Source organism: Trichoderma ghanense (assembly GCF_004382785.1).
Source record: "Trichoderma ghanense strain CCMA-1212 chromosome Unknown scaffold_19, whole genome shotgun sequence".
NCBI classification, from domain to species: Eukaryota; Fungi; Ascomycota; class Sordariomycetes; order Hypocreales; family Hypocreaceae; genus Trichoderma; species Trichoderma ghanense.
Genome location: NW_027395682.1, coordinates 47,481 through 71,741, shown reverse-complemented (window position 1 = coordinate 71,741; position 24,261 = coordinate 47,481). Strand labels below are relative to the sequence as shown.

General features: G+C 51.4%; 11 protein-coding genes across 11 annotated transcripts; 5 read left to right on the top strand and 6 right to left on the bottom strand.

Annotated features, from left to right (window-relative positions):
* Positions 1-29: 29 nt before the first annotated feature.
* Positions 30-688, bottom strand: CCMA1212_009822 (Transcription initiation factor TFIID subunit 10; the record flags this gene model as incomplete). Its single annotated transcript, XM_073706888.1, has 2 exons — positions 30-434; positions 515-688. 2 exons carry the CDS (start codon positions 686-688, stop codon positions 30-32), a joined length of 579 nt encoding a protein of 192 aa, XP_073554602.1.
* Positions 689-1,436: 748 nt separating this feature from the next.
* On the bottom strand, positions 1,437-2,340 carry CCMA1212_009821 (ER lumen protein-retaining receptor; the record flags this gene model as incomplete). Its single annotated transcript, XM_073706887.1, has 4 exons — positions 2,300-2,340; positions 2,148-2,206; positions 1,999-2,065; positions 1,437-1,930 (listed from the first exon to the last, which is right to left on the bottom strand). Exons 1-4 carry the CDS (start codon positions 2,325-2,327, stop codon positions 1,437-1,439), a joined length of 648 nt encoding a protein of 215 aa, XP_073554599.1. The 5' UTR covers positions 2,328-2,340.
* Positions 2,341-3,627: 1,287 nt separating this feature from the next.
* Positions 3,628-4,026, top strand: CCMA1212_009820 (putative PhzA/B-like protein; the record flags this gene model as incomplete). Its single annotated transcript, XM_073706886.1, has 1 exon — positions 3,628-4,026. The coding sequence occupies one exon, from the start codon at positions 3,628-3,630 to the stop codon at positions 4,024-4,026; it is 399 nt and encodes a 132-aa protein (XP_073554600.1).
* A 145-nt stretch (positions 4,027-4,171) lies between these two features.
* Positions 4,172-5,460, bottom strand: CCMA1212_009819 (uncharacterized protein; the record flags this gene model as incomplete). Its single annotated transcript, XM_073706885.1, has 4 exons — positions 4,172-4,256; positions 4,314-4,895; positions 4,956-5,069; positions 5,135-5,460. 4 exons carry the CDS (start codon positions 5,458-5,460, stop codon positions 4,172-4,174), a joined length of 1,107 nt encoding a protein of 368 aa, XP_073554554.1.
* A 928-nt stretch (positions 5,461-6,388) lies between these two features.
* CCMA1212_009818 (uncharacterized protein) lies at positions 6,389-8,369 on the bottom strand (the record flags this gene model as incomplete). The annotated part of the gene is made up of 5 exons (XM_073706884.1): positions 6,389-7,262; positions 7,335-7,418; positions 7,483-7,568; positions 7,623-7,790; positions 7,878-8,369. The coding sequence occupies 5 exons, from the start codon at positions 8,367-8,369 to the stop codon at positions 6,389-6,391; spliced, it is 1,704 nt and encodes a 567-aa protein (XP_073554553.1).
* A 1,921-nt stretch (positions 8,370-10,290) lies between these two features.
* Positions 10,291-12,741, bottom strand: CCMA1212_009817 (uncharacterized protein; the record flags this gene model as incomplete). The annotated part of the gene is given in 6 exon segments (XM_073706883.1): positions 10,291-10,786; positions 11,111-11,302; positions 11,357-11,451; positions 11,471-12,239; positions 12,283-12,342; positions 12,737-12,741. 6 exon segments carry the CDS (start codon positions 12,739-12,741, stop codon positions 10,291-10,293), a joined length of 1,617 nt encoding a protein of 538 aa, XP_073554635.1.
* Positions 12,742-12,761: 20 nt separating this feature from the next.
* On the bottom strand, positions 12,762-13,826 carry CCMA1212_009816 (Aflatoxin B1 aldehyde reductase member 3; the record flags this gene model as incomplete). Its single annotated transcript, XM_073706882.1, has 2 exons — positions 13,517-13,826; positions 12,762-13,442 (listed from the first exon to the last, which is right to left on the bottom strand). The coding sequence occupies exons 1-2, from the start codon at positions 13,814-13,816 to the stop codon at positions 12,762-12,764; spliced, it is 981 nt and encodes a 326-aa protein (XP_073554634.1). The 5' UTR covers positions 13,817-13,826.
* Positions 13,827-15,043: 1,217 nt separating this feature from the next.
* Positions 15,044-15,250, top strand: CCMA1212_009815 (uncharacterized protein; the record flags this gene model as incomplete). Its single annotated transcript, XM_073706881.1, has 1 exon — positions 15,044-15,250. One exon carries the CDS (start codon positions 15,044-15,046, stop codon positions 15,248-15,250), a length of 207 nt encoding a protein of 68 aa, XP_073554633.1.
* Positions 15,251-17,406: 2,156 nt separating this feature from the next.
* Positions 17,407-17,927, top strand: CCMA1212_009814 (uncharacterized protein; the record flags this gene model as incomplete). The annotated part of the gene is made up of 2 exons (XM_073706880.1): positions 17,407-17,431; positions 17,626-17,927. 2 exons carry the CDS (start codon positions 17,407-17,409, stop codon positions 17,925-17,927), a joined length of 327 nt encoding a protein of 108 aa, XP_073554632.1.
* A 5,149-nt stretch (positions 17,928-23,076) lies between these two features.
* CCMA1212_009813 (uncharacterized protein) lies at positions 23,077-23,451 on the top strand (the record flags this gene model as incomplete). The annotated part of the gene is made up of 1 exon (XM_073706879.1): positions 23,077-23,451. The coding sequence occupies one exon, from the start codon at positions 23,077-23,079 to the stop codon at positions 23,449-23,451; it is 375 nt and encodes a 124-aa protein (XP_073554638.1).
* A 125-nt stretch (positions 23,452-23,576) lies between these two features.
* Positions 23,577-24,008, top strand: CCMA1212_009812 (uncharacterized protein; the record flags this gene model as incomplete). Its single annotated transcript, XM_073706878.1, has 1 exon — positions 23,577-24,008. One exon carries the CDS (start codon positions 23,577-23,579, stop codon positions 24,006-24,008), a length of 432 nt encoding a protein of 143 aa, XP_073554564.1.
* Between the last annotated feature and the right edge of the window lie 253 nt (positions 24,009-24,261).

Genomic DNA, 24,261 nt, shown 5'->3' with positions numbered 1-24,261 from the left:
CATCCACCTCGATCAACGGAGCACTCCCCTCATCGGTAAAACTCGCTCCTCTTAACATTCACACCATACTCCCCCACCGCCATCCCCAAATCCTCCATCGTCAGCACCGTCCGGTTCTGACTCCCGCCCTGTCCGCCGCCCCCAAACCCGGGCCTCTGAATCCCCAACGGAGCGCCCTTGCCCTGCTCCTTGCTGCCCGGCTGCCCAGACTGCTGCCCCGGGATGGGGAAACCCGCCGCGGCGCCGAGCGTGCCCATGGGGTTGTTGGTGTTGCTCGCCCCGCGGATCCGGCTGTACTGGTACGCGTCCGCCGCGATGTCGGCGATGAACTTTTGCGTCGCGAGGGCCAGCAGGCGGGCGAGCTTGGGGTCTGTCTGCGGCGGCGGAGGGAGACCGGCCTTGGTCATGTAGTAGTGCGTCACTGCGTCGGGAATCTATCACACAGCAACCATGGATGTTTAGCAAGCAAATCCCATTTCCGAATTCAGTACTTGGGGATGGGGAAGGGACGTACAATGGGCGCATAGTCGTCGATTTTGCTGAGAAACTCTCGCAGCGAAACGTCCTTGCGGGTGGGGAGCTTGTTCAGATCCTGGGCTTGCGCGAGAGCGTCGGGGACTGCGTCGGGCGGGCCGTTTTCCGGCGCGACTTGCTTCTCGACGTTTTCGGGCGGCGCGTCGCTTTCCATGATGAAGTTGATTGCCTGGGGTGAGAAGAGGCAGAGATTGAATGGAGAGATGCTGGAGATGGAAGATGGGATTCGCGTTGGAGGGCTTGATGGATGATGATGAATGGATATCACGTGATTGATCTTGCAAGTATGCCTGGTATTCAAGAGCAGGGATTCCTTCAATGCGACTGTTCAGAGTGAAAAAGGGCAAGGGGAGACAATATATTGGTAAACTACCTGTATTATCGTGATTCTTAGATCTACGTTTCTTTTCCAGTTCTTTTCACCTTGCTCTCACTGTTACACGTGTCACAGCTGGTTTGTTTAGCGCCCATCACATGGAGGATAGCTTCCACCAAGCTCACCTCGAGCTACTGGGCCATGTAGATCAAACACATTCGATTGACTGCCCTCTAGTTTTTTTTCGTCCACAACGTACATGGCCCAAACTCATGGAATCCTCACATGTAGAGATGACGCCCATTCCCTTACTGCCGTCAAACCGAGCATTACCATCAAACGCCGCCAATGCAATCATTGCCCTCCGAAGAAAAACACAGTGGATGGATTCTGTATCTTGTCGTAGCCGCGCAACTCCCACTTTTCCAGGTGACAAGCAGAATCCTGGCCCCTTTCTACCATAAAGCTGTCATCATGCCATCCCCTAAGCATACTGTTTGTAATGGCTTGATCTGTGCTTTTGTCGCATGCCAAACCATCACCTATCCCGTCCCAACCACTAAGCACTCAGCAAAATCCCTCGCCTTTAGACTGGCAGCTTAAACTTCTTGCCCTTGAGGACCTTGGTGTAGTAGATGTAGAAAAAGTCGCTGTAGAGGACCGTCTGGATGATACCGGCGATGATGGCGATCCAATCGACCTTATACTTGGGATCGGCAAGATAGCGGTAGATCCAGTTCGGGATGTAGAGGGCGCGGTAGCTGCCGAGGGCGAAGAGGTAATGGGTCGTGATGGTCTCGGCCTCGCCGGTGCGCTGCAACATAAACAGCTGCGGGAGAATGGCCACGGACTCGAGCCAGATGGAAAAGGCCCACAGAATCTCGGACGGCGTGTACTTGACGGGGAAGAGGATCGCAAGAACGGCAGCGCCGGCGAGGAGGTACTGCACGCGGAAGGTGTCGAGGTTGGCGGCGTTGGTGGGCTTGTAGGCGTTGGTCATGAGGTAGATGATGTAGCCCTGCGAGCCGATGAAGAGGATCTTGAAGACGAGGTTGTAGAGGCTGTCGGTCGAGAAGAGATCTGTCTGCACGGTTAGCTTGGCTCGATCATGCCATTGTGACGGCGTCCGGGGTGGTTGAGCTGCGTACCGAGGTATCTGGTGAGGTAGACGAGGAGATACAGCCCTTGCGACTTGAAGGAGATGCCGGAACAGCTCTGCAGGGCGGCCGATATTAGCTGACGGGCTAGCTGATTGGCGAAGCTGCGAGAGCGACAGCGTTCGAGAGAGGGGACGCACCTTGAGCTGCACCATCTTGTGCAGCAGTATGAGGATACTCGCCAGATGCGAGAAATCCCCTGTTCCTGCGTTAGCGCATGTGCTGTCCATCCATCACGGAATGTCGCTGAAGAAGATCTTCCAGTTAAGCATGGCGAATAGGTGCCACTCACCGGCAACTCGGAAGACGTTTAGCGCCATGGTGGCCCTGAACCTGACAAGGAAAAGAGGCGAAGGAGTGTAAAGAAGAGAGGGACAAAGACGGATATGGAATTGGCGCGATCCGAAGTCGAGATTCGTGGACGAGGAAACGAAACGAACGAAGGAGGCGATAAGATTGGATGATGCAGCAAAAAGGACACGAACGCGACTGGCATGTCATTGGGTGGAAGCTCCAAGGGAGACACACAGTGTCGACAAATTGTAACACGGTGGAGATGATGGGCGTTGGTTTTAGTACTACTTAGATGCACAGCACGTCTGCGGCAGCTTAAAAAAGCACCTTGTCGATCTGCTGTGCCTGTGCCTCCTTGGCATCTGGATTGCGGTTGACCCTTGATCTGTGTGACATTCTGTTTACACGCCGTATCGTGATGGCAGAAGCATGAAGCCGTACTCGTATAGGCCTAGCTTGAGCAGTCTCCCCAACCAACTGTATGGTTCTTACATAATCGGAGATGTCCTCTCACAATGACATCATTGCATCTTTACAAGATCGATCTCAGCTTGTGTCTGTGGAAGAACTCGGGTGTTTGTGCTGTTACGAAGCTGACTCTGTTGTTAGCAATCGTGATTTTCAGTAATGGCTGTTTTTCCAGCATCGTCAAAGCTGAGATAGGTGTCGTTTGCTGTCAATTGATGCTGTTAGACCTACCGCCACAGTGCGTAGGCTGACTACATGTACCTCAGCTGCAGAGGAGATGCCTGAAAACAGTCATTGACTGAACTGAAGAATTGATATCTAGACAAAGAATGGCCATCTGGATGAACCACTAGCAACTGCCTGTCCCTCACAATTCAGTCACCAATGTGTATCACATCCGTCACCCGTGATGTTTCTCTTCTGGCTACATATCTCACCCTGGACTAGACTGTTCGTTGGAGCAATCAGGCTACTATTTTGAGATAATGCGACCTGTATTCGCTACTAATGTAAGCTTACCCTGGTGCACTCAGGTCACCAGTCGCCCACTCAACTCAAAGCGGGCGGCCAAGCACAAGAATACGACCCCGGAACACAAAGCGGGGGTTGGTTTAAGCTGTACACTTTGTCAGAATTCTTCGTGACAACACATATCATCTGCTGAAATTGACGGTATAGATGGCCATCCCATGACAGTAGCCTTAGATATAATCCATAAGCATACCCCATTCTTGAGAGCACGATAGCGTCAACATCCGGTGCACAAAGCCTCCCAGCCCCAGGTAAGATGTTCAATCTATCACGCGAGTCCATAATCTCACTAACAGCGTCTCCGTAGAACGCCATACAAACGTGAACATGAGCGTCACTCAACTCATCGAAAAGAACTTCCAAACTCTCAAAGCTGACCCCTTAACCTGGCGCACCTTATGGGCCCCCGACGCCGTCCAGGAAATGCCATATGCAGCGCCTCCTCACTCAACCAGAGTGGAGGGGATCGATGCCATAGCCATTACTGCATGGTTCTTTGCTAAAAGCATGGGAGACGATTTCAATGTGCAAATCAAGAAAGTGTATCCCGTTGAAGGTGACGATGCAGCGTTTGTCGAGTATATCATGGCTGGAACGGTGACGGCAACGGGGAAGCTGTATAAGCAGGACTACGTCTCGTACTGCCGCGCGGAGAATGGCAAGATCGTTTTGTTTCGGGAGTATTTTGATACTGCACGAGTTGCGGCTGCTTTCACGAGTGCGTAGGATGCTAGGGATACGATAGACCTTGACCATCGGCGAGTTACATGTGCCCCAATGACGGGAAATCAATTAGAAGTCTATAAAAATCTGAATATTGACGAAGAGAACGAAACACTGGTTTACTCGAGCAAAGATGCGCTGAAGAACTCTATGGCTTCACTCCCTGGGCCTTGAGGAAAGTAAAGATCTTCTGGAAGGCTTGCGGAGCAACCTTGTGGAAGTTGAGGTTATGCCTGCGATCCAGTTAGCACTCTGCCAGTCTAGAGAAGAAACAGCATCATGAGACTCACCCTGCAGGCAGATTGTCCACATATTCGAGGACCTTTGCGCCCGTAAACAGTTCCTTCGTGCCGTTGACAACACCAACGCAGTTCCCACCACAAGCAGAAACATCAAACTGTCCCTGCAGCACAAGAACGGGCGCCTTGATATCCTCGTAATTGATCGTCGTAGCAAGCACCGAAGGAAGCTCTCCCACAGCAAAAGGCTCGCTGGCAACATTATACGTATACTCGGCAACGCTGTGCTCAAAGTACGGTTCAGCATAGTACACATAAGTCTCGGCGTACAAGTCCGACGTGGTCAGGTATCCGAAATCCAGGTGTCCCCAGCGCAGGGGGTTCTGCGTCTTTGCAATACGGAGACCTGCACCGGCAACAAAGGGGGCAAAGTGGTCAAAGGTGCCGCTGAAGCCGGTCAGGACGAGGCCGTCGACGGGTATGTGCGAGGCGGCGCCGGAGGAGATGTAGGAGCCGTAGCTGTGGCCGATGAGGGCGACTTGGGTGGCGTGGGCTTTGGTCTTGGCGTAGTTGACGAGGCCTTCGAGGACGGCGACTTCGACTTGGAATTGGGCGTCTGTTAGTGAGTTGACCCTGTTGCGGACGGTGAGTATACTGTCTTTTGTCTGCTGTAGCGAGGCGATGATGGCTTACTTTGGTGATGAACCAACGCCGATGCGGTCGTAGCTGAGCACCGAGTAGCCCTGGGCAAGCGCAGCATCTACGAAGTTGTACTTTTCACTGCCCGGAAAGTTTGGGCGCCAATAGCTGCAACGGTATGGTCAACATCTAACTCTTTTGCTTTGAACGAGACCTTGTACGAAAAGACTCACAGCTTCGACTCGATAATTCCATGTGTAAGCACCAGCGTAGGCCCTCCGTTGCCGCACAAAGTCGCTCCCACGGTGTAAGTGCTCTTCACAGAGTCAGATGGCTCCCCGTTGAGGGGAAGAGGATCAGCAGAGGTGGTCACATCCCGACGAGTCAAGTTGAGAGTTAGAGCAGCGACGTCCCAATCATCTTGAAGAGACGCAGTCACAACGAATCGAGGCGTAGAAACGGTGATTGGGATTTGGACGTCGCGGCACTTGGCTGAAGTTGACTGCGGTAGGGCCTGGGCTGCCGCTGCAAAGATGGGAAGTAGTTGATGGAAGTGCATCTTGATGAGGGTTATGTGAGGATTGTCGAGTTGTTGAGGATGATGCTCGGTGATGAAGTTGCCATTGTCGTTCGCAATTGCTATACTTATATCCTTCAACAGCTGGACCCCTTTGACAACTCGGTCACCCACTCTCGTACACTTTTACTGAATTCATAATGACTGATAACCTCCATTCTTAGTAAAAACTGACTACACCTGCGTGCTTACAACTCACAAGGTCGGCTAATTGCCTAGATATCATAAGGCTGTTTAGCTCGACTATCGCCATGCAACTCACCTCCATCCCACATAGTCTCGTCCTCCCACATGCTTACTTCTCCAACATGCCGTAAGCAGGAGTCGATTGCTTGCAAGGCTTGACCATATCGAGCCAATGGTCCCCCTTGTCCAACATGGCCAACTATCCACATCTTTTGGAATCAAAGACGGGAGGATTCGAATCAGCGATTGAGCTGACCAATGGTATAATTTACCGTAGAACCACAACTCTCGACAGGGCTGCGTCGGTAATCAGAACACGCGATGGAAGGCCTCCCATCTTTCGGCACTTGTATTCGTCATTCGTATGTAGCGACTTGCATGCTAGGGCTGAGTATATTGCCATTTTACGTGTAATTCGGGTTCGGTCTCCTTCAGACGGAACATCGAATACGAGGCGCATATGCTGGTTATCCAATTACTACCATCTATCCTTGTTGTACATATATTCCTTCCTGTGAGAACATGCGATGAACTTGTTGCACGTGCGGAGGTACGTGACCGCTGTCAGGGCCAGGCCAAAGATCCGCACGGTCCCGTTCGTTGCCGTTTGTTTTCCTTTTTCTTCAGTAGCTTAATAGCTCTCGATAGCTTCAATCTAGCCATCTCGTTGAGTACAGTCCGTTTGAGAGAATACCGACGCATCACTGAGCCCACAAACTCATACCTACATCACCTGATGGACCAAATGCATGATCCGATTTGTGAGAGTCGATCCCGACTTCCACGCCCCCTCTGTCCGCGCCGTCTCCGTTGACCGCCGCCTCCTCCTGGACTGCATCTCATCCACAAACTTTGGCCAAGTATTTGTCAAGACAAGATATTTAATGTGGCTCTCTATGCTGTCAAACACCGTCGCGTCAAACGCACCCGGAATCTCGCCGTGATATCTCGCCCGATGCGTCGCTCTGCCGTATAGTTCGAAAGGACTGTCGACTTCACAGGACTCGAAAGGTGCAACTTCAATGTCAAAGGGCGTTGCTGGGTCGATATTTGACTCTCCGCAGACGATGCGAGCGGCCCTCTCAAATATGTCCTTTAGGCGTTTGACTTCTCTCGACGACAGATTGAGGGGAAACTCGGCGTCTTTGGGACTGATGTAGTCAATGTAAATCTCCAAAGCGGCATTATACAGCCGCCGCTTCTGCTCGTTGCTCAATTTCTCCGTCCAAGAGGTCTTCCACCTGGCAACACTGGTCAAAAAGGCAATATTCTCTCCCGAAAAGTCTCTCAGGGCAGAGAAATCCTGCAGCGGGCCCGGATCCTCGCTGAGGACCTGCTCAAGGACATTCATTGTCAAGAAGCGGTCGCCGAGATCTTCATCAAACAAATCGACAGCTCTCATCTTTGGTATCGAGGACTTGGCGGCGAATATCCCATCCTCCGTAGAAGAAGATGCACAGAGCGTGTGAGCGGTTGAAAAGGTGTCCCATTCGGCATTTACGCTGGCTGCTTTCTTTTGTTGAGCCCGGAATCTGAATACCTGGAAGACGGGGACGAAGACTGTGAATATCTCAAACATGAGGATGGAGAGGTGAATCCTGGACGGCGGGTGGTGAATCAGTACGGCATTCCTCTGGGCAAACATTGTGTTTGTGATGAGTCGTACTCACCATTGACTAGGTATGAAATACTTATTCACTCTGTCAAAGGCGGAAACATAGGAGGCTATCATAAACATCGGTGTCGCATGAAGACTGAATCAAAGGTCAGTCATATGGAAAGGCTTACCAGCGCGGGAAGAGGACGAGTCTCGCTTACTTGGAGATGCAGCAGCCGATGGTTTGTGTCCGCCATCCCATGGTATCACGGATCCCCCATGCCCTCCATATCAGAAAAGGTGCAACCTAGCAGGTCATTAGCCAAGGTGACGGGCGACTCTCCTTATAAGCGCGACATACGATCCACGTCCAGACGACCTGCCAAAGAACCGAAGGCCACCACTCCCAGCCTCGACCCAGTTCAACCACCTGCTCCAGGACTGTCGCGCCGCGAAGTTCGGTCCCAGGAATGCCAAACGTGGGATGGTATTTTCGACATGCTACCCACATGCCAATGCTAAGCAGAAGCTGAATGCAACGGTCAGCATATCAACAAAGAAGGGACTTGAGCGATGATGCTTTGTTTTAAAGGGCAGCGTCTAGACAACAACGCACCTGGACGACCATCCCGAGGCCAATCAGGAGCAGCGACCGCTTCGTAAAATCACAACTCCTCAGACGACAAAGCCACGAGACCTTGCCGCCATTGCAGCCCGGCTCGACCCGCCGAGGGGTCGGATGCGTAAACTGCCTCTGCAGCTGTGCCACGCGGAGGAAGCGCAGGTTCGACGCGTGGAACAAGGCCACGCCGAGCGGGAACCAGACGCTCATGAAGAAGTACTGGATGTCGTGCGCGAGGACGGGCGGGATGGTCGCCCCCACTGGGTACGTGATCTGTGCGAGGATCCAGTAGATGTGCAGGAAGGCGATGGCGCCAAAGGACAGCGGGAGGCCGCGGATCTTGAGGACGGGGAGGTCGCGGTTGAGCCAGCAGAAGAGCATGCCGGCGAGGACGAGGGTCGTCCATGTTGCGCACCATGAGATGTAGAAGATGCCGACGGCGTCCCAGTTGGGGGGACTTGGTGGGAGTGTGTAGACAGATGCCATGGTGGCAGCAGTTTTTTGAGAGAGATGCGATGAATGAACAAAAAAGACGATGTTCAGCAGTGGGTGAGCTTGGCAAAGTCGCTCAAGCCAAGATCATGCTGATGAGAAAGCGCTAGGTGCTGGGAAAGGGGTTGGACGGAGGGCAGGCCTCATCTGTTATGTCTGCTTCGAGGCGTGGTGAAAGCATCACCGCAGACATAACGTGATTTGTCCTGGACCGCTTGCTTGATCCATGAGCTAGAGTACCCTGTGAGTCTACTTTGAGCGTGCTGATCATCTGGCTAATAGATGCTGTGTCACCGCTGGCTTCTATATAGGTGCGTAGAGTAATGAGAGACATCCTGGGATATCACCCCGGTGTTATTGGACGAGCGGCAGGCTGTCTTTATGACGGCCCAGGAAAGGATTAAGCGATTGCTCTATTGCCGGTACTGCAAGCGCCTAGGCCAGAGCTATCCTGTGATATAACACCTCCCGGGATAGTTAATGCAAGGGAAAAACAACTGAAGCCAGATTGAGGCCGGGAGGAGGGAACGAATACCCGGATTCTGTCACGTTGGATGCTGCATCGCCCAAGACATGGCTTATTGTCTGCCATCTAGGGCTAGGCCAGCAAAAGGAAAAAAACCATGGCCCATGAAAGACAAGGGATAACAAGGAGATTGTAGCCTTGGCGTTGCAGCTGTGGCGTACCAAGATTGAGGTGTGATTCGACGAGTCTTACCGGGGAAGCATCACGCATCAGTGCAGTAACATCATTCCCGTGATGGGATAAATAAGTCAAGGTACGCGCATCCAGCAAATGTCATCTCATCGACCAGATCTTAACGCGGTAAATCTCTTGGGATGGGCAGGGGTTCTTGCATCCCGGTAAGGCCGATCCCCGCGTCGACAAAGCCGGTCTCCCTTGACGCTTTGACGCTCTGCTGGACCGGCCTCGCCTTAGTTTTTGGAAATGTGGCGGCTGTATGGGTGAAGAGCGTGGCCTGGTGACTCTTTTCCTTTTGCTTTGTTCAGTATCCGAGACTTGGCTTCGACGAGCAGAAGTTGTAGTTGTCTGATAGGCATCTTTGCTTTTCACAGTCCCTCTGAGCTCATCAACCCGCGGACTCGCACGCTCCTTTGCCTTCTTGATAATACTATTGCCTTTCTCTTCTTGGCCTTCGCCAAGCTCTTCCATTCAGAGTCCACAACCACGGTGCTCAGAGATATTGCCATGTGATGCAATTTCACAGACGAGGCACGTTGCTCTATGCGTGCCGCAGCAGAGTCAGTGTGACGCATCTGAACTGATCCATTGCTAGCGAGCGACCAGCAGCTGGACGTACAATTTGTCATTACAAGGGATCGTGCCCATTTCTTTCATGCAAGGGGTTGGATGGCTGCTCGTGTGCCGTGAGTTTGACTTGTTGGGTGCGATGATCGGACAATATGGGACCTGCGCTAAGCGAAGAGCCGAGATGGATCTTGTGTTGCCCTTGAGATGGAGATGTGACGTGGGATGCCCCGGAGAGGGAGAGAATCGTGAAATTGTACGTGCGTGAAGGGTCCATGTGTTGCACATATCAAGCCTATGCCTGAAGCATCCATCATCTGCCGCGCTTGGCCGGAGCGCGGCACCTGTTAAAGACCGCGCTTGTAAGATCACCAGATGGCTGGGCGTAGGCGGAATATGCGTTATGCCTGCCACAGAGGTAGTAGGCATTGAATCAGTTCGTATTGCTGGATTTGACACTTGACGGGAGAGGTCGGGGAATTTGAGTATGGTTCTGATGTCTCCGCTGATTCGAAGGGAAAAGGCGTGCTATCACATCAGGTTTGTCCGTTTTATAGATAGCAGCAGGTGACTTGGAAGAGATGACTCTGTGATTGGTATCGCAAGCTGCTACCACTGGGGTAGTCTTATTCTTCATGCATGAAGCTATAGATAATTTACATGACGGGCTCCCAAGGTATCCAAGAAGCTGGCGTTTGGATCCATAGCAAACTGATGCGACTCAACACCCCCTCCATGAACAACATCCAAACCGCTACTGCTTTCAGCACCAATTCCCACATACATCATCGGTTCAAAGGCTTCATCATTAACTAGCTCCTGAAAGGTCTCAAACTGATCAACATACCACCTCGTCATCCGTGCCAAAGCCCCTCGAAAGACAGCCGGCACAACAATATTCTCGCTTCCCGCAGCCGCCGTCAACCTGTCAAGAAGCTGCAACAGCAGCACCTTTAGGCTCAATTGTGCATCAACTAGCATACACGCCACACTCTGCGGCATCCGGGCAGAAACATCAAACTTGATCAGCGTGACTGCTGCGTATGTGATTCGGGTGTACACGATGACGGGCATGACTCTAAGAATTCCCGTTGGAATGCCCAGAAACGTGTGTAATGACTGTTTGTGCTGAGCCGACGCACTGCGCAAGCGAGTTGGCAATGGTGATTGAGCCGGGATTCTCTAGGCTCTTGGCCAGAGGCAGAGGACGCAATCTGTATGGCGGCCGAAAGTCCTGCATGTCATGTCCATCGTAAAAGGCCGGCTCATGGAGGCTGATCAGCACCACGTGGTAGTGGACCATCATCGGTTCTGCGTATCATCAGTCTTCATAGCTAGAGAGGTTCAGTGTTGGCTGACTGGGTCGTCTTACCATGTGTAACCTCAGGGGAAACCTGTTGGTTCCATGATATCGCTCTTTCAATGCCGTGCTTTAATACTCGGCGCACTCTATCGTCCGATAAACAGACAGACACTGGGCTCTTTGTCGAGTCCAGCCGCTGACATGCATTCCTCGGCAATGATCTGGAGCTTTGTCCACTCTGTAATACGGCGGTCATTCAGGAAGAAAGTTGGTGCTGCTTCGAGCACTCTCATGCAGTCATCGACCCAAGATCCGTAGCGGAGGACAATCGGACGCCGAAAAGAAAATGCCATACTTGTAGAAGTATTAGCCCGAAAAGAATGCTCTTGCCATAGACTCGAAGCTCACCTAGAACAAACAAAGTAACATGCCAGAAACGTTCTACACGTCTCAGTCAACTGCTCTGAGCAGACAAACGAGTCTTTCAGCGACGGAATCCTATACTGTTCGTCGTTTGAAGACTTCAAGGTCCAAAACCATACTCGCAGCCATATTTGCGTACTGGCTAAACTTTAGCTTTCGAAAATCCTCCATGGGACAGTACCACGCAGATAGCACGAGAAACGCTTGAATCAGATCAAGCGACCTGTTGCCCTTGACGGAAGCCTCTTCCGTTACATACTTGCCCGTGTTGCGAAACATGGCCCTGAACAATGAGGGATCGCGGTCACTCGAAGCAGCTGTTAGAACGGCTCTGAAGAGAGCGGGTTTCGCATTTCTGGCCTGTTGCCATGTCCAATTCGAGGGGAGATGCACGAGAGGATAAATGGGCGCCAGAGTCTGGCAGAAAGTTGTGAACAAGTCCTTTGCAAGCTCGGGGTTTACTAAGCCTGTTGATATTGGGTCATACGAAGTAGTATAAGAGAGACCAGTTGCAAGAAACATTTCTGGCGGTAGTGAGTACGTGGATGAAGTGGACGGCTGCTGAAAGTCTGGATGAAACGACTCGAAGACATCGCCAGAGTGGAATCCTTCTGAAAACGCTATGCCAACGTCGACCTCAGCTGGAGACTCAGCAAGGGCATTTTGGAGTTGCTGCAGCTTTTGCTCGAGTTCTTTGATCCTGGTCTCGTTCTTATTGCGCCCCCTGCGGATGGCGGGAGGAAGGAAGACGCAATCCAGGTTGAGCTTGGAACAGCGGGCGCATTTCTGTGCACTGGTGGATGATCGAGGCGATTCAATGATGCACTTGGTCTTTCTTTGCCGACAGCCCTGTATCGTGAATGCGAGGCTGTGGCAAAAGGGAGAGAGAAGGCCAAGTATGAAAGACTCACCTCACAGGTGCGATTGAGGGAAGTTGGCTTTCTCGCCTAAGCTTCTTGGTTAAAATATGTCTTTTGGGTAGATCCGGCGCTCATCATGCCGAATCGTGAATGAATCGTCAAGTTGATTGAATTGGCGCGGCTGCTGCGAAAGTTCCGCGTCGGCAGTTGGAGATGCAGAAGCGCGGTGCCTCATCTGTGCCGCTCGCCGATCTTGAAGGATGATGGAAATGCGGGGACTCGTCAGCTCACCTTATTATGCTTCAATGTGAGGCTCACTAGGAGAAACAGAACAAGTAAGCTTAATCAATCTCCAATCGGAGCGGAGAGTAATATATCTAGTCTCTTCTCCAATCTCAGCCTCAACCTACGTAAGCCCTTGCGTATCTTGGGACTCATCTCACTTATTTCCTCTTTGAGTTGAAATCACAAAGGCTTCTTCTTTCTTTGACTTGTGATATCGTACATCATGTCTCTCTTATTCAAGTCTCCTAATTCCGTCGAGTCTCAAAATTGTCCGTCGGCGCCTCATCCTTAACAAGCTCCCAAACACTGTCAATCTTCTTCACAACCTCCTCCGGCAGCGGCCCATTATCCAACCCGGCAACCGTCTGCTGCAGCTGCGAAATCTTGCTCGCGCCGAGCACAATCCCATCCCCCAGATGCTCCTTGAGCGCCGAATGATACGCTGCCCACCGATACGCCATCTCGGCCTTGGGGATGCCCGCCGCAGCCGCCGTCTCGCTCCAGACATCCAGCGCTTCCAGGACCTTTGGCTTGTTGTACAGTTTGTGGTACATCTCTCCCACCACCGTCGTCTTGCTCCATCTGCCCTCGCCGCCGGATTCCTGCACCAGCTGCTCCTTGGATTTTGTCAGGAAGCCTCCCGCAATGGCGCTGTAGGCGTAGAAAGCGATGCCGTTCTCGCGGAGGAGAGGGAAGAGACTTGTCTCAAGCTTGCGGGCGACTGCATTGTAGTTTCCTTGGTAGACAGTCGGAGCGACGAAGCCCTTCTCTTTAGTGATCTTGAGGACGGCCCTGACTTCATCTGCGTTAAAGTTGGAGAGGCCAAATTTTTCGAATTTGCCCTGGCGGTAGAGGTCGTCGATGCCGGCCAGAGTCTCTTCGAGAGGCACACTGTTATCAGGTGCGTGGATGTAGAAGATGTTGACCTATACGTCACATCTTAGCATCATGAAGCAGCGAACAGAAGTCATATATCAAGGCAGAAGAGTCAAATAAGTACCTTGTCCACGCCGAGCCTTCGCAGACTCTCCAGCCCCCTCGCTACAACCTTTTCCCGTGACGACTCGCCAGGTTTCCATCCTCCAATGTGCTTCGTGTCAATGGTGAACCGCTCCGCCGCCTTGACCTTTCCCAGAACCTCCTCGCTGATGCCGTACAGCTGGGCCGTGTCGAGCTGCTTGATGCCCGCTTTCTCGACGGCGTCGAGCACCTCAATGGCATGTTCCACGGTTGGGAACGCGCCGCCTGTGTCGATGCCGGCAGTGCCGAAGACGAGACGAGGTTTACTAACAGAGCCCATTTTTGATATGCTGTCGATGGTGTTGAGCAATACACGGACCAGAGTCAAATAAATAGAACAATTCTTTTGTTTCAATTGCTTGATGAGTATATAGATTTACTTGTTAAACATCGGGAGGTCATGTTCCCTTTTATATACGTGGGAACAGTCAGTTGGCGATGGCCAGATTCAAGCTCCTACATCGCCAAGCCTCACTGTGGGCGGCCATAGTGATAATTCCGATGATGCCATTGCGTGGATACGCAGATTGAGTTGACTGCCTCGTTTCTTCCAATAAGCAACTCCTCAATCAACCATCCATAACATGGCTCGACGACTGCAGCCGAGTTGGTGGAGTCGGAAACTTGTTCGCCCACCGATTCCGATGCGGATATAGAGACTAATGGAACATTTCCATGGCGCCCATCCAACCTTGACAAGCATCATTCCCAGCAGCTCAAGGTAGCAGAGAGATATCGAAAGCAACGAATCGCGACTTCTGGAGACCAAGGGAAATAACGTTGTATTTGTAAGCGTAGAAACGATGATGCACAGACAGGCCCCGCCTCATACTAGGTTGGGAGTCCTCGTCAGTGGGCCGGACAGGGGACTAACGATTTCAAAGCGGCCATCAATGTCCTTCTACGTTTATTGGTTCACTGTTAGACCTGGCAACTGTTTATGAACTTGGCACTTACTTACTCTTCGAGTACCCATAAGATCCATATCTAGGTACTGTAAAAGGTTATGTGGTCTGTATCTACTTGTAACTCGGCATCGCCTCCGAATCACGGTCAATTTCCGCTAGTAGGCTATCTCCGTCCGAAAGCCGAAATCCTCCACGAGTATGACGAATAGACGGCTAACGAATTAAGCTTGCTTTGTGATGCCATCGATATCTATAACAGGTTGCATGACCTGACCGGTTTCCTCTACACATGTATTCTCAGCGGAAGCAAAGGAACGTTCGTACGTTGCGGTATTCCCCAAGTTGATTGGCATAAATCCAATGCGAGAAGAAGCGGTCAGATATGCAATCAATGTGTGATTGAACATATACACAACGGGCGATGTCGTGAGGAAAGATGCTCGTAAACGAGCACACGTATGACTAAAGCGCCAAGAGAATTCCCAGATCACTTCGATGGAGCATCTTTAAAGAGACCGCGGAAGGATCCAGCCTTTGTCCATGAACAGCAGAACAGTCTATCGCTTACAGAGATCAGTAAATATTTTCTAACCGACACCATGGGGCGCCTTGCTAAAGATCACTTTGTTGCCTCTCTGCAGTACGCCAAAAGGGTCTTACAGGACGTCTTTCCAGCCACCTACCCATACAGTCCTTTCGACTCTCTCGCTAGCAAGATCAGGGCGCGATTCGGCCGACATGCAGACATTCTCGTCAGCAATACCGCGGTGACCCTGGCCGGACAAGGGTTGTCCGACGCTCCATGAGGCCAATGTCGACGAATGGTGGCGTAATTGTGTACGGTTTCCCTATACCCGAGACTGACCAATGATTTCGGTCATAATGGCCCTTCTCTAGGAGATCAACTCAAGGGTTTTTCATCTTATCCAAGTAATCTATCTCTGCCCCTCCAACTCCACCCACGCGTTCCATGCTCCATGCAGCCTATGGATCCACGCTGAACGTCGAAAGCATTCATCCAAGTCTTGTTGATACAGACATGAACAGGGACTTTGTCGACTTTGACCTGGACTTACCTATGCTGACGGGAGGGCTCTGCGTGTGGATAGCCCCCATTCTGCAAGGTCCGGTCTCCGCGGCTGGAGGATCGTAGCGGCAAACTGGGATGTCAAAGAGCTGGTGGCTCACAAGTCCGAGATCGTGGCCAAGAATGAGTTGACGATGGTTTTGGTGGGCAAGCCTGGCATGGAGCACTCTGAAGCTACTTGAACATGGCATACCCCCGCTAGTTTGACCAGTCATGAGTGATGATCTTGTTCAAGGCGCCTTATGAGGCCTTCTCTTTCACTTGTAGCGACAGCGAAGAACGAAATGTCACCCCAACCACAAGCCAGTCGGTATCAATTTGGCATGGATGCTTTTGCGTTACACATTCAAGAGCAACTGCGAGAACTCCGTGAGCAGACCGAAGCGCTAACTGTAGAAGTATCGTATCGTTTCCCACTTCGTAGGTTATACAGAGAGCTATATCAGAACACTGCCGTTTAGCACATCATATCCAGACCATCAACCCGGACGCCCACGTAGTTCTTTTCTCCGGGATACTCAACAACGAGCGCTGGATACAAGTCTGGCCTGATCGCTGTGTAATCAGTCAGTTATTGTCGAAGGCTGGCAATAGGCAATTCACAGAAGCTCTCCTCAACCGTCATACCCTTGGAAACGAAAATGGTCGCAAAAGCAGAAAATGATGATGCCCCGTTTCCGCGCTTTAAAGCCAGCATGCGTAAAAGGTCCAGGGGTATTTGGCGTGCAAAGATGACCTAGCAGACAGCTTTAAGACGGCAAAATGTTCGATTGGTTGACAAATGTCTTCCAAATGTCGGGCAATTTTTCGAAACATTACCTAGACAAACCAGTTCATCCCTGCTTCACAGTCCGTTTATGCTGTGATAAGTCGATACGCCTCTGAACACAAGGATTCAGATAGATCCCATCCTTACATCTTCCAAGTGACCCTATAGCATTCCTTCAGTCGATCTTCCCCCCAACCAACGATCACCAGAGAAGAAGCCTTGAGTTGCTCCGAAATCTGCACCGCCAGCAGCAGTACGTGTGACATCCGGCCTGCGCATACCCATTGTACGCTACATGTCGGAAATGTCTTACAAACATCACCAAGAGTTGTAGGTGATCAAGTGTCTGCAGTATCCTATCACATTGATAATAGAAAGCTCGCTCGTATGCATACTGCATTCGAAAGGGTTATCAAACGTTTACGTCCTGTCGTTGGTTTGTAAAATGGTAATAGAGTCGTCTCATTGACTAGGTAGATTTTCAAAGAAGGTGACAGCTCTGTGTGTCCCCGCCATGTACTCGTTGTATCCGTATATTGCACAGCCAACTGAGATTCGTCTCGTCGTGACCCAAGCCGAACGAAGTGGCTGTCCACGACAATCATATCGACAAAACTTCGTCTCAAGCAACGGAAAAGCATATGGCCGGCGTGACCAGACGACAGTAGAAAACGGGAAGATGAAGAGAGAGAGAATGTAATAGAAAGGGGGGTGTGAGAAGAGAAGGTCTCGAACACCTCGACAAAGCCAGGCTCTCCCAGACATTGCCAGCAACTTTCCGTCATGAGTACACGACTTTTTCTACTACCATCGTCTCAAAACATGCCGGAACAATGGGGCATCGTCGAGAACCATTTGCTTCCCCGACTTCTGTCTGCTTACTCATGCTCAGCTTCGAGAAAAATGTCATAACAGTGACGGAAATTGCATTGGAATCCCACGGAGCGTAAAGCCAGCTTTCGCCCAATGTCTCGAGGCGACCGCGACCGCGTATAACCTGAACCACCTTGAGTATACAATGCGTGGGATGCACCTTGACACGTGACAGCCGTCCATATGGATCTTTCTTCGTCCCTTGCGACGGCCAGTGCCGTCGCAGCTCAGATATGCCTGGTACGGCGGACAGTCTTGGTACGTTTGCCGCGGCATTGTGAAACAGGTGGCAATCGTCGGCTTGTTGACTGTGGTCGCGTAGATGGCGTTATGAGGAAGGTGGGAGATGTGGATGGAAAATGTGGATTGAGTGACAGGGGCAACAATTGCGAACCAGGAGAGCTCGAGGGTCTGACGGATTGATTATGGCAGCGAAGGCAGCGTTCGTCCAGGTTGCAGCCAGCCCCAACACTTTTACAGCGAGGATGACACTGCTCCTGTGCACGCGGCGGCCATGATCCCGGTCGACGACGATATTCCTACAACTCTGCGGCAAGCTTTTAAATCCCACGAATCCGCGCACTGGCAGAAGGCTGTGGACTCCGAACTCTCTGCCCTCGTCTCCAAGCAAGTCTGGATTGAGACACCATTGCCCATCATGGCCAAGAACGTCCGCCCGAACGCGAGCATCCCCCCCTTCGCTTCGATATCGATCAAACCAAGCGCATCCTCTCCGAAAAGCCATTTGATGTGATACACACAGACCTCTCTGGCAAGTTCTCCACGCCCTCTCTTTCCTCTTTTTTTTTTCACACAAAAATGGTGTTCTCGGTATTTTCGGATGGGATTCTGCAATGCACCAGTACACCTTCAGGGGTGTGTTGGAAGGAAGGTGATAACTGGTACTGAGGGGGAAAAAAGGAAAGAAAAAAAAAGGAAGAGAGTGATGAGAGGGGGAAAGTGTGTGTGAGAGAGAGACAGAATTGAGTAAGACTATGTGATAAAATGAGAAATGTCAAGTATTGTATTGAGGTTGGGTAAGTATGTGTCAAACTGTCTCGTGATGCTATACGGGGGAGAGAAGAAGAGAAATGCAGGCTAACTTACGTGTTCAGTTTGACGACTGTGACATGGTTATTCAGGCAGCACGGGGGCCATCTTGTGCGGCAACAGTGCCTGAAGATGGAAGCCAAAAACACAGTTGAATGGGGCTACCGGCGCTGTTGTCAGAGAGATATCAGGCGTCTAGCCCATAAATATATCGGTACTAAGCCAGCTCTCAACAGAGACTGCGGCTTGACGATGCTCAGACGTGTCGTGAAGCCCCATGCAAGTTGATGTTCCGATCCTCACAGGCACTAGCATTGCCACATTCCAGCTGCAATATGGCGATTACCTCGCGTCCAGCCTGCAAGAGTTGCAGAAAAGCTCGCGCAGGCTTAGGGCCGTACTAGGCAACACTCTCGTGGCGGAACCCCCAGTCTTCCATGAATGCAAGAAGAGTCTCTAGCGTTCTCCAAATCCCATGGTCAGATATCCTTGGCGCGGCTCAACAGTGAGAAGGGTGCGACAGAACCTCATAAGTCTCTCAACGGGGGAGGAGTCGAAGGGTCACCCATTCTCCATTTGATCCAAGTCCTTGCTGGGAAGCTCATGATGCCGCAGAGATAAAAAGGCTGGGTTTGACTTGATGAAGCAGGGCAAGTCGTCGAACCAAGGTCTGGCCAAACAAGCTATTTGTAGCCGCAGGCTGCAGAGTCGCCTTTCGCTCAGGGGACAGGTCGATGAAACAGTAATAATTAAGCACCGGCACCATGGGATAGCTACATGTAGCCATTCTTGCTATCGTGACGGAGCACAGACAGGATATATGCCTTGCTTAACAATCCCGAAACCTTGAACGAAACTCTGGGACGGCAAGGTTCATCGTCAAGAAGCGCTCGTGGCGAATTGCCCGATCACTGTCGTCCAGTGAGCTTTCAGAGACAATTTTCCCATCATCATCGTCCCTGCGTCGTTAAGGGCCATGGCTGCCACGTCGTGGCCATTTTGCGGCCTAGTCATCTTCTCCGGGGCTCTCCACGCTGGCTCGCGTTTGTTCGAGGGGCGCAATTCGCACGATCTTATTGGGAAACAATTCGAAGACGTTCAGCCTATTTCGTCGCGTTCGCTCACAGTCAGCCACAAACGCAATTCCTGTGCCCCAAGGAAAGATGACAACAAGCTGGTCTTACCCCCCAGATGAAGAAACAGTTCCATGAATGTCACCGTCACGTCGCTTCGAAGATCACACAAGTTGTGCCCAAATGAAAGAGAAGGACTGTGGTGGTCGTCAAATAGAGGGTAGCTGTCGTTATCCCTCCTTTGTCGTCCTGGGTTGCAGCTTCGACTTGGACGTCCTCGGAAGTCTCTTCGACTTCATCGTCCTGGGGGGGCTCGTCAACTTGGTCTTTCTGATATTGGTTAGGGTTAGGGTGAGAGAATCCTCGCCATTCTGACGAAAATCACGTTGAAGAGGAGTGAATGGAATTGCTGGGGGAGGAGGCACACGAAAACAGAGTTGTTTTGATGAGTCAGCCTTCGCGTTTGCGCCTGCCAAAGTTTGGCCAGCAGTATCTTGCTTCGAGACGAGATCGAGAATCGCGGAACAGAGATGGCAGCTTTTCCTCGTTTTTTTTTTCCGTGCCCCTTGAAATGGTCACATCGACTGGTAACGTTACCAGATCATAGAGCCAAGACATCCGTAATTGGTAAAAAAAAAAAAGGATAAAAAAAAAGAGAAAAGGAAAGAAAAAAGGGGTCAGCAGAGAGAAAGAAGTGCGTATACGCTGAAAGCTCTGTCCCTGTTCGTAGGAAAGCCTGAACATAGGCGCGGGGAAGCTGCAGAGGAACCCAAGCACAATGCAATATCGTCAATTTCTGCAGCACAATCTATCTGATATTCGTTTTTTTTCCCTTGGGCCTTTTCTCCTTTTTTTCCAGATTTTCCTCTTCTTCTCATCAATTCTTTGCCCGTTTTTTCATTGCTTTCACGTCTTTTTTCTTGGTATCAAAATTGACCTGCGCAAAGGCGCATGCGCGGAAAACTCCAAGCACGTCCAGCCACTCCAGCTTCAAAATCATCACACAAAGGCAAAAGAGAACGAACGCCCAGGCCTCCACAATCTTGTTTGGCGCTCTCTTCCTTGAGGAAAGAGAAAGCATAAAAATGGCAAAACGGAGAGAACCAAGAAAGAAAAAGAAAGAAAAAGGTGGTAGGAGCAGATCCCCGTTCTTCTCTGCGCCGGGCGACGCATCTTTGCAGACAAGCAAATCACCAAAAAAAAGAGCATCAAAATGGCAAAAGAGTTCGGTACTCAGATGTTGAATCTGGTACCTACATCTCTCTCTGTTTGTTAGTAGCCCATCCTCCCGAAGAACAGTTTGACCCGACCGCTGCACCACGGCGCCCCTGCTCCCCTTGGTCCGGCTCGGTAGTCGTCGTCGCTCGCATCGTTTCGGTCGTCGTCGTCGGGGTTCGAACTCGGGATGTCGTCGATTCGGTTGTTGGCCTTCGATCCACATGGGGGGTAGTTTGACCCGACCGCTGCACCATGCCGCGGCGCCCCTACCCCCCGATAGCAGGTAGAGAAAGAAGCGACCATAAAGGGCTGTGCGCAAGTCTGCTGCCAGCTGCCAGGCCTCCTCCCGCTGCGGCGGCGGAAGGAGGCGCGAAAAGGGCTGTAGACGCTTGAAAGGCCTCGAGTAGGTAGGTACCTTCTCCCTGGACCAAACTGAAGCCCTTTTGGTATCGTATGCGGTGGCCAACTCGTGCGCAGAGATTTCGCTGGGTGTCATCCCCACCTTTGGGGAGCATCGTGATGCAACGTGTCCACGCAACACATAAATCCCTCATTTACCAAGTTTGGTAGAGCCGCTCCAGCACAGGTGTCGGCAGCACACATGGCACAAGGAAAACTGTTGCCTCGATTGCAGCGACCAGATGAGCGAAAATCACTTGATTTTCGCTTCTGTAGTAAGCCAAAGGAGGGCGGTCAAGCACAAAATTGCCGCATGCTTGCCGTTGACGGCCGACTTATACACGGCCCTGTCCACCGCGGGAATTCGCATCGCCGGTCAACCTCGCACCAGGAGTGCAAATTGCATGGCGTTTGATGCTGGCAAATGCTTCTGTCGGCTCCTCAAGAGCCTTGCTACCGTAAATCAATCAGCGAAGCCTGGCCGCCGCGCTGGAGCTCGGAGAGGCATTCTTCAAAGGACAAGCTGCGATCCAGCGAGACAGCGCCGGTGCGCGAGGCGGCAGGCGGAGGATCCGGCACTTTGGAAGAGTGACAAGGCTGATGAATCTCAGCAGAGTTCAGCAGAGTTCAATGGCATGATGTTCCGCATCGCAAAGCCGAGAGGGCGCCGTGGTCGAGTGTCTGCCGTGGAAGAAAAGCTTGCAAAAAACGAGGATGGAAGAGATGAGGTTGTGAGTGGGACACAGCTCGCAGAAATGGACAGAGGGATTTAGTCATCAAGCCCTCTTGCTAGCTTGGGGCTTGTTACATAATTTGTCGCAGGGAGAGGGAAGGAGGGAGTTGCCGAAAAGGGACAAGACGCTTACACGGGGCTTGACCCGGAAGTGGACCGTCGAGGTACCAAGTACAAGCACCAGAGATGAGGCGCCTGGTCTGGTCTGAATGGACTCTTTTCTCTTTTAGTCATGATGAGCTGGACATCTTCAAGGAAAATTCTTTATCAATATCGAGAGATGGAAGAGAAGAGACCTCTGGTGTTGCAAGTCATGAGAAGGTACTTTGCGGAAGCGGCGGTGGATCACGGACAGCGTTGTTGGCTTACATTGCGAACCATTTTTTTCCCTCTCAACGCAGCCAATCCTGGGCCATTACCAGAACAGAGCATAAAGATGGAGGAAGATGAGTGTTGAACATCAGGCAAACTCTTTGCTCTATGAGTGTCGTTTCTGTCAAAACATTTCTTCCACCCTTTCATATGGCTTGTTGTCTCTCTTCTTGCACGCAGATACCTTGTATATGTTCACAAGACCCTGCCCTAGGACCTACATACCTAGGTAGCACTGGAAGAATGCAAGCTTCCCTTTACCTCATACTCTAATCTGTTCACCAACCACAACATGGAAACGATACGGGCAGTCACTCATCAAATCCGATCAGCAATGACACAACACTCATCAAGGCCTCGTGACCATGTCTATTTTGCGGGACGATGTAACCGCGGACAGAATGTAATCACTCAGGAAGGTACGTAGCTGAGGTCAAAGAACTCGAAGCTGCCAGTCAGATCGACGTGGTATAAGTCGGAGAGTGTTTCATCAACAGTGTTGCCAGCAACATCGGATACATCGATCAAAGAAGAGTCAACATCTTGAACCGTTTGCAAACCGTGATATTGCTTGAGTTTGCCTCTTCTAGCCAGACATTATGCGTTCACCAAGAGTGTGCCTGAATTAAGTTTGGCGCCTTGTATATGACCCTCGATGTGAGCATACACGTATAAAGTAGCATCACGCAGCAGATTACATGCAAAAAGTTTTCCTCCACTCTCATGAATGAACACGGGCATCGCAAGCGTCAAAGAAGTAGAAGGCATTGAAGTTGGAGTCCGACAGCTTAAGCATTCCGAGGCTTTTTGCAGGTTAGGTATGCACCTCATGGTGGCAAGGATGGACTCCATCGGTTTCTTCCATCTGTCTAGTAACGAGGCGTGATTCTGAAAACATCTGGAAGATAATCTTTCACATTCCGCTGCACGAAACGAACAGCAGACGAGACTTGCATGAGGCTCTGGGCGATGATCTATCTCACAAGCAACTGCGGCAGGCGTGGAGGCTCGTTGTGGAGGCGTATTCTCGGCTTGACTGCACGTATCGCAGCGATACCATGTTTGCGATCGCTGGTCTTGCGAACAACTTTAAAGCAAGAATGGGCGGCAAGGATCACGTTGCAGGGATCTGGTACGACGAGCTCAAAGAGATCGAAGCTGGAGAGGACTGGGAACCTCAAACCGAAACAGCCCTGGATCTGTTATGGCGACTTGCCTATCTCAAAGATCCCCAAAGAGAACATATTCCTGTACCAGCTGTCCCGATACCATGGAGCTGGGCATCTCCCGAGTGCCCCGTCGTCGACCAATTCTCCAACGACCAAGTGTTCAACCAGTACTCCCTGGTAGCGTCCATGGGCGGCGCAGCCAATTTCTCCTTGCTCCCCGACGACTACGAAAAGCCAAGGGAATGGGTCAAGGGCGACATGTAGACAGAAGTTCCCCCCTCGGCGATTACTCTCGCCGGTTCTCTCTGGAAGACTGAGGTTGCCGCGGCGCCGTTCTTCTTGGCAATTGAGAATACCGAGTATTCGAAGTACACGTACTTCTGGGCGCAATGCCGGTCCAAGTATTTAAGGAGAGTGCTGTCGAGAGGACGATCCAGCAGAGGAGGCTCCTCCCTCCCAAGCATGGAGATGGGAGCGCTGAGTCTGCGACGAAGAAGATGCCGCCGCTGGTATTTTATCCCGATACCACGAATACGGACGTTCCTGAGTCATTGTATTGCCTTCGTGTGGCGAGCTTTAAGCGCCTGCCGATCAAGCCGACGGTAAAGAAAAAGGTGGTGCTTGCCGCTCTGTTGCTGAAACCGGTGGGACACAAGGCGGATGCTGAGGGATATGGTCCCGATTTGTCGCGTAATAGAGATCTTTCGGAGCTGCTCTTTCGGAGGGTGGGGCTGGTGTATACGGCGGATGGGAGATGGACGGATGAGCATGATGAGATGTTGGAGAAGCTGCCTACTAATGTCGTGTATGTAGTGCAATGATGTATATACGAAATGCTCATCGAGGAGAGTGGAGAGGGTCGCATTTCGTACACGGACCTACCCGCCCGTCTATTTAAGTGCCATGGGTTGCTGGAATCCCACCCCTTCACCTCGGCACGTACAAGGTTCATCATACAGGCAAACGATATCCTTGGAGCGCCACGAAATGGAAGACTAATCATACCAACGTCATGTAGCACTGAATTTCTTCATGCATCGAGTCGGGAATGGATTGGTGATGCAGAGGGATGGA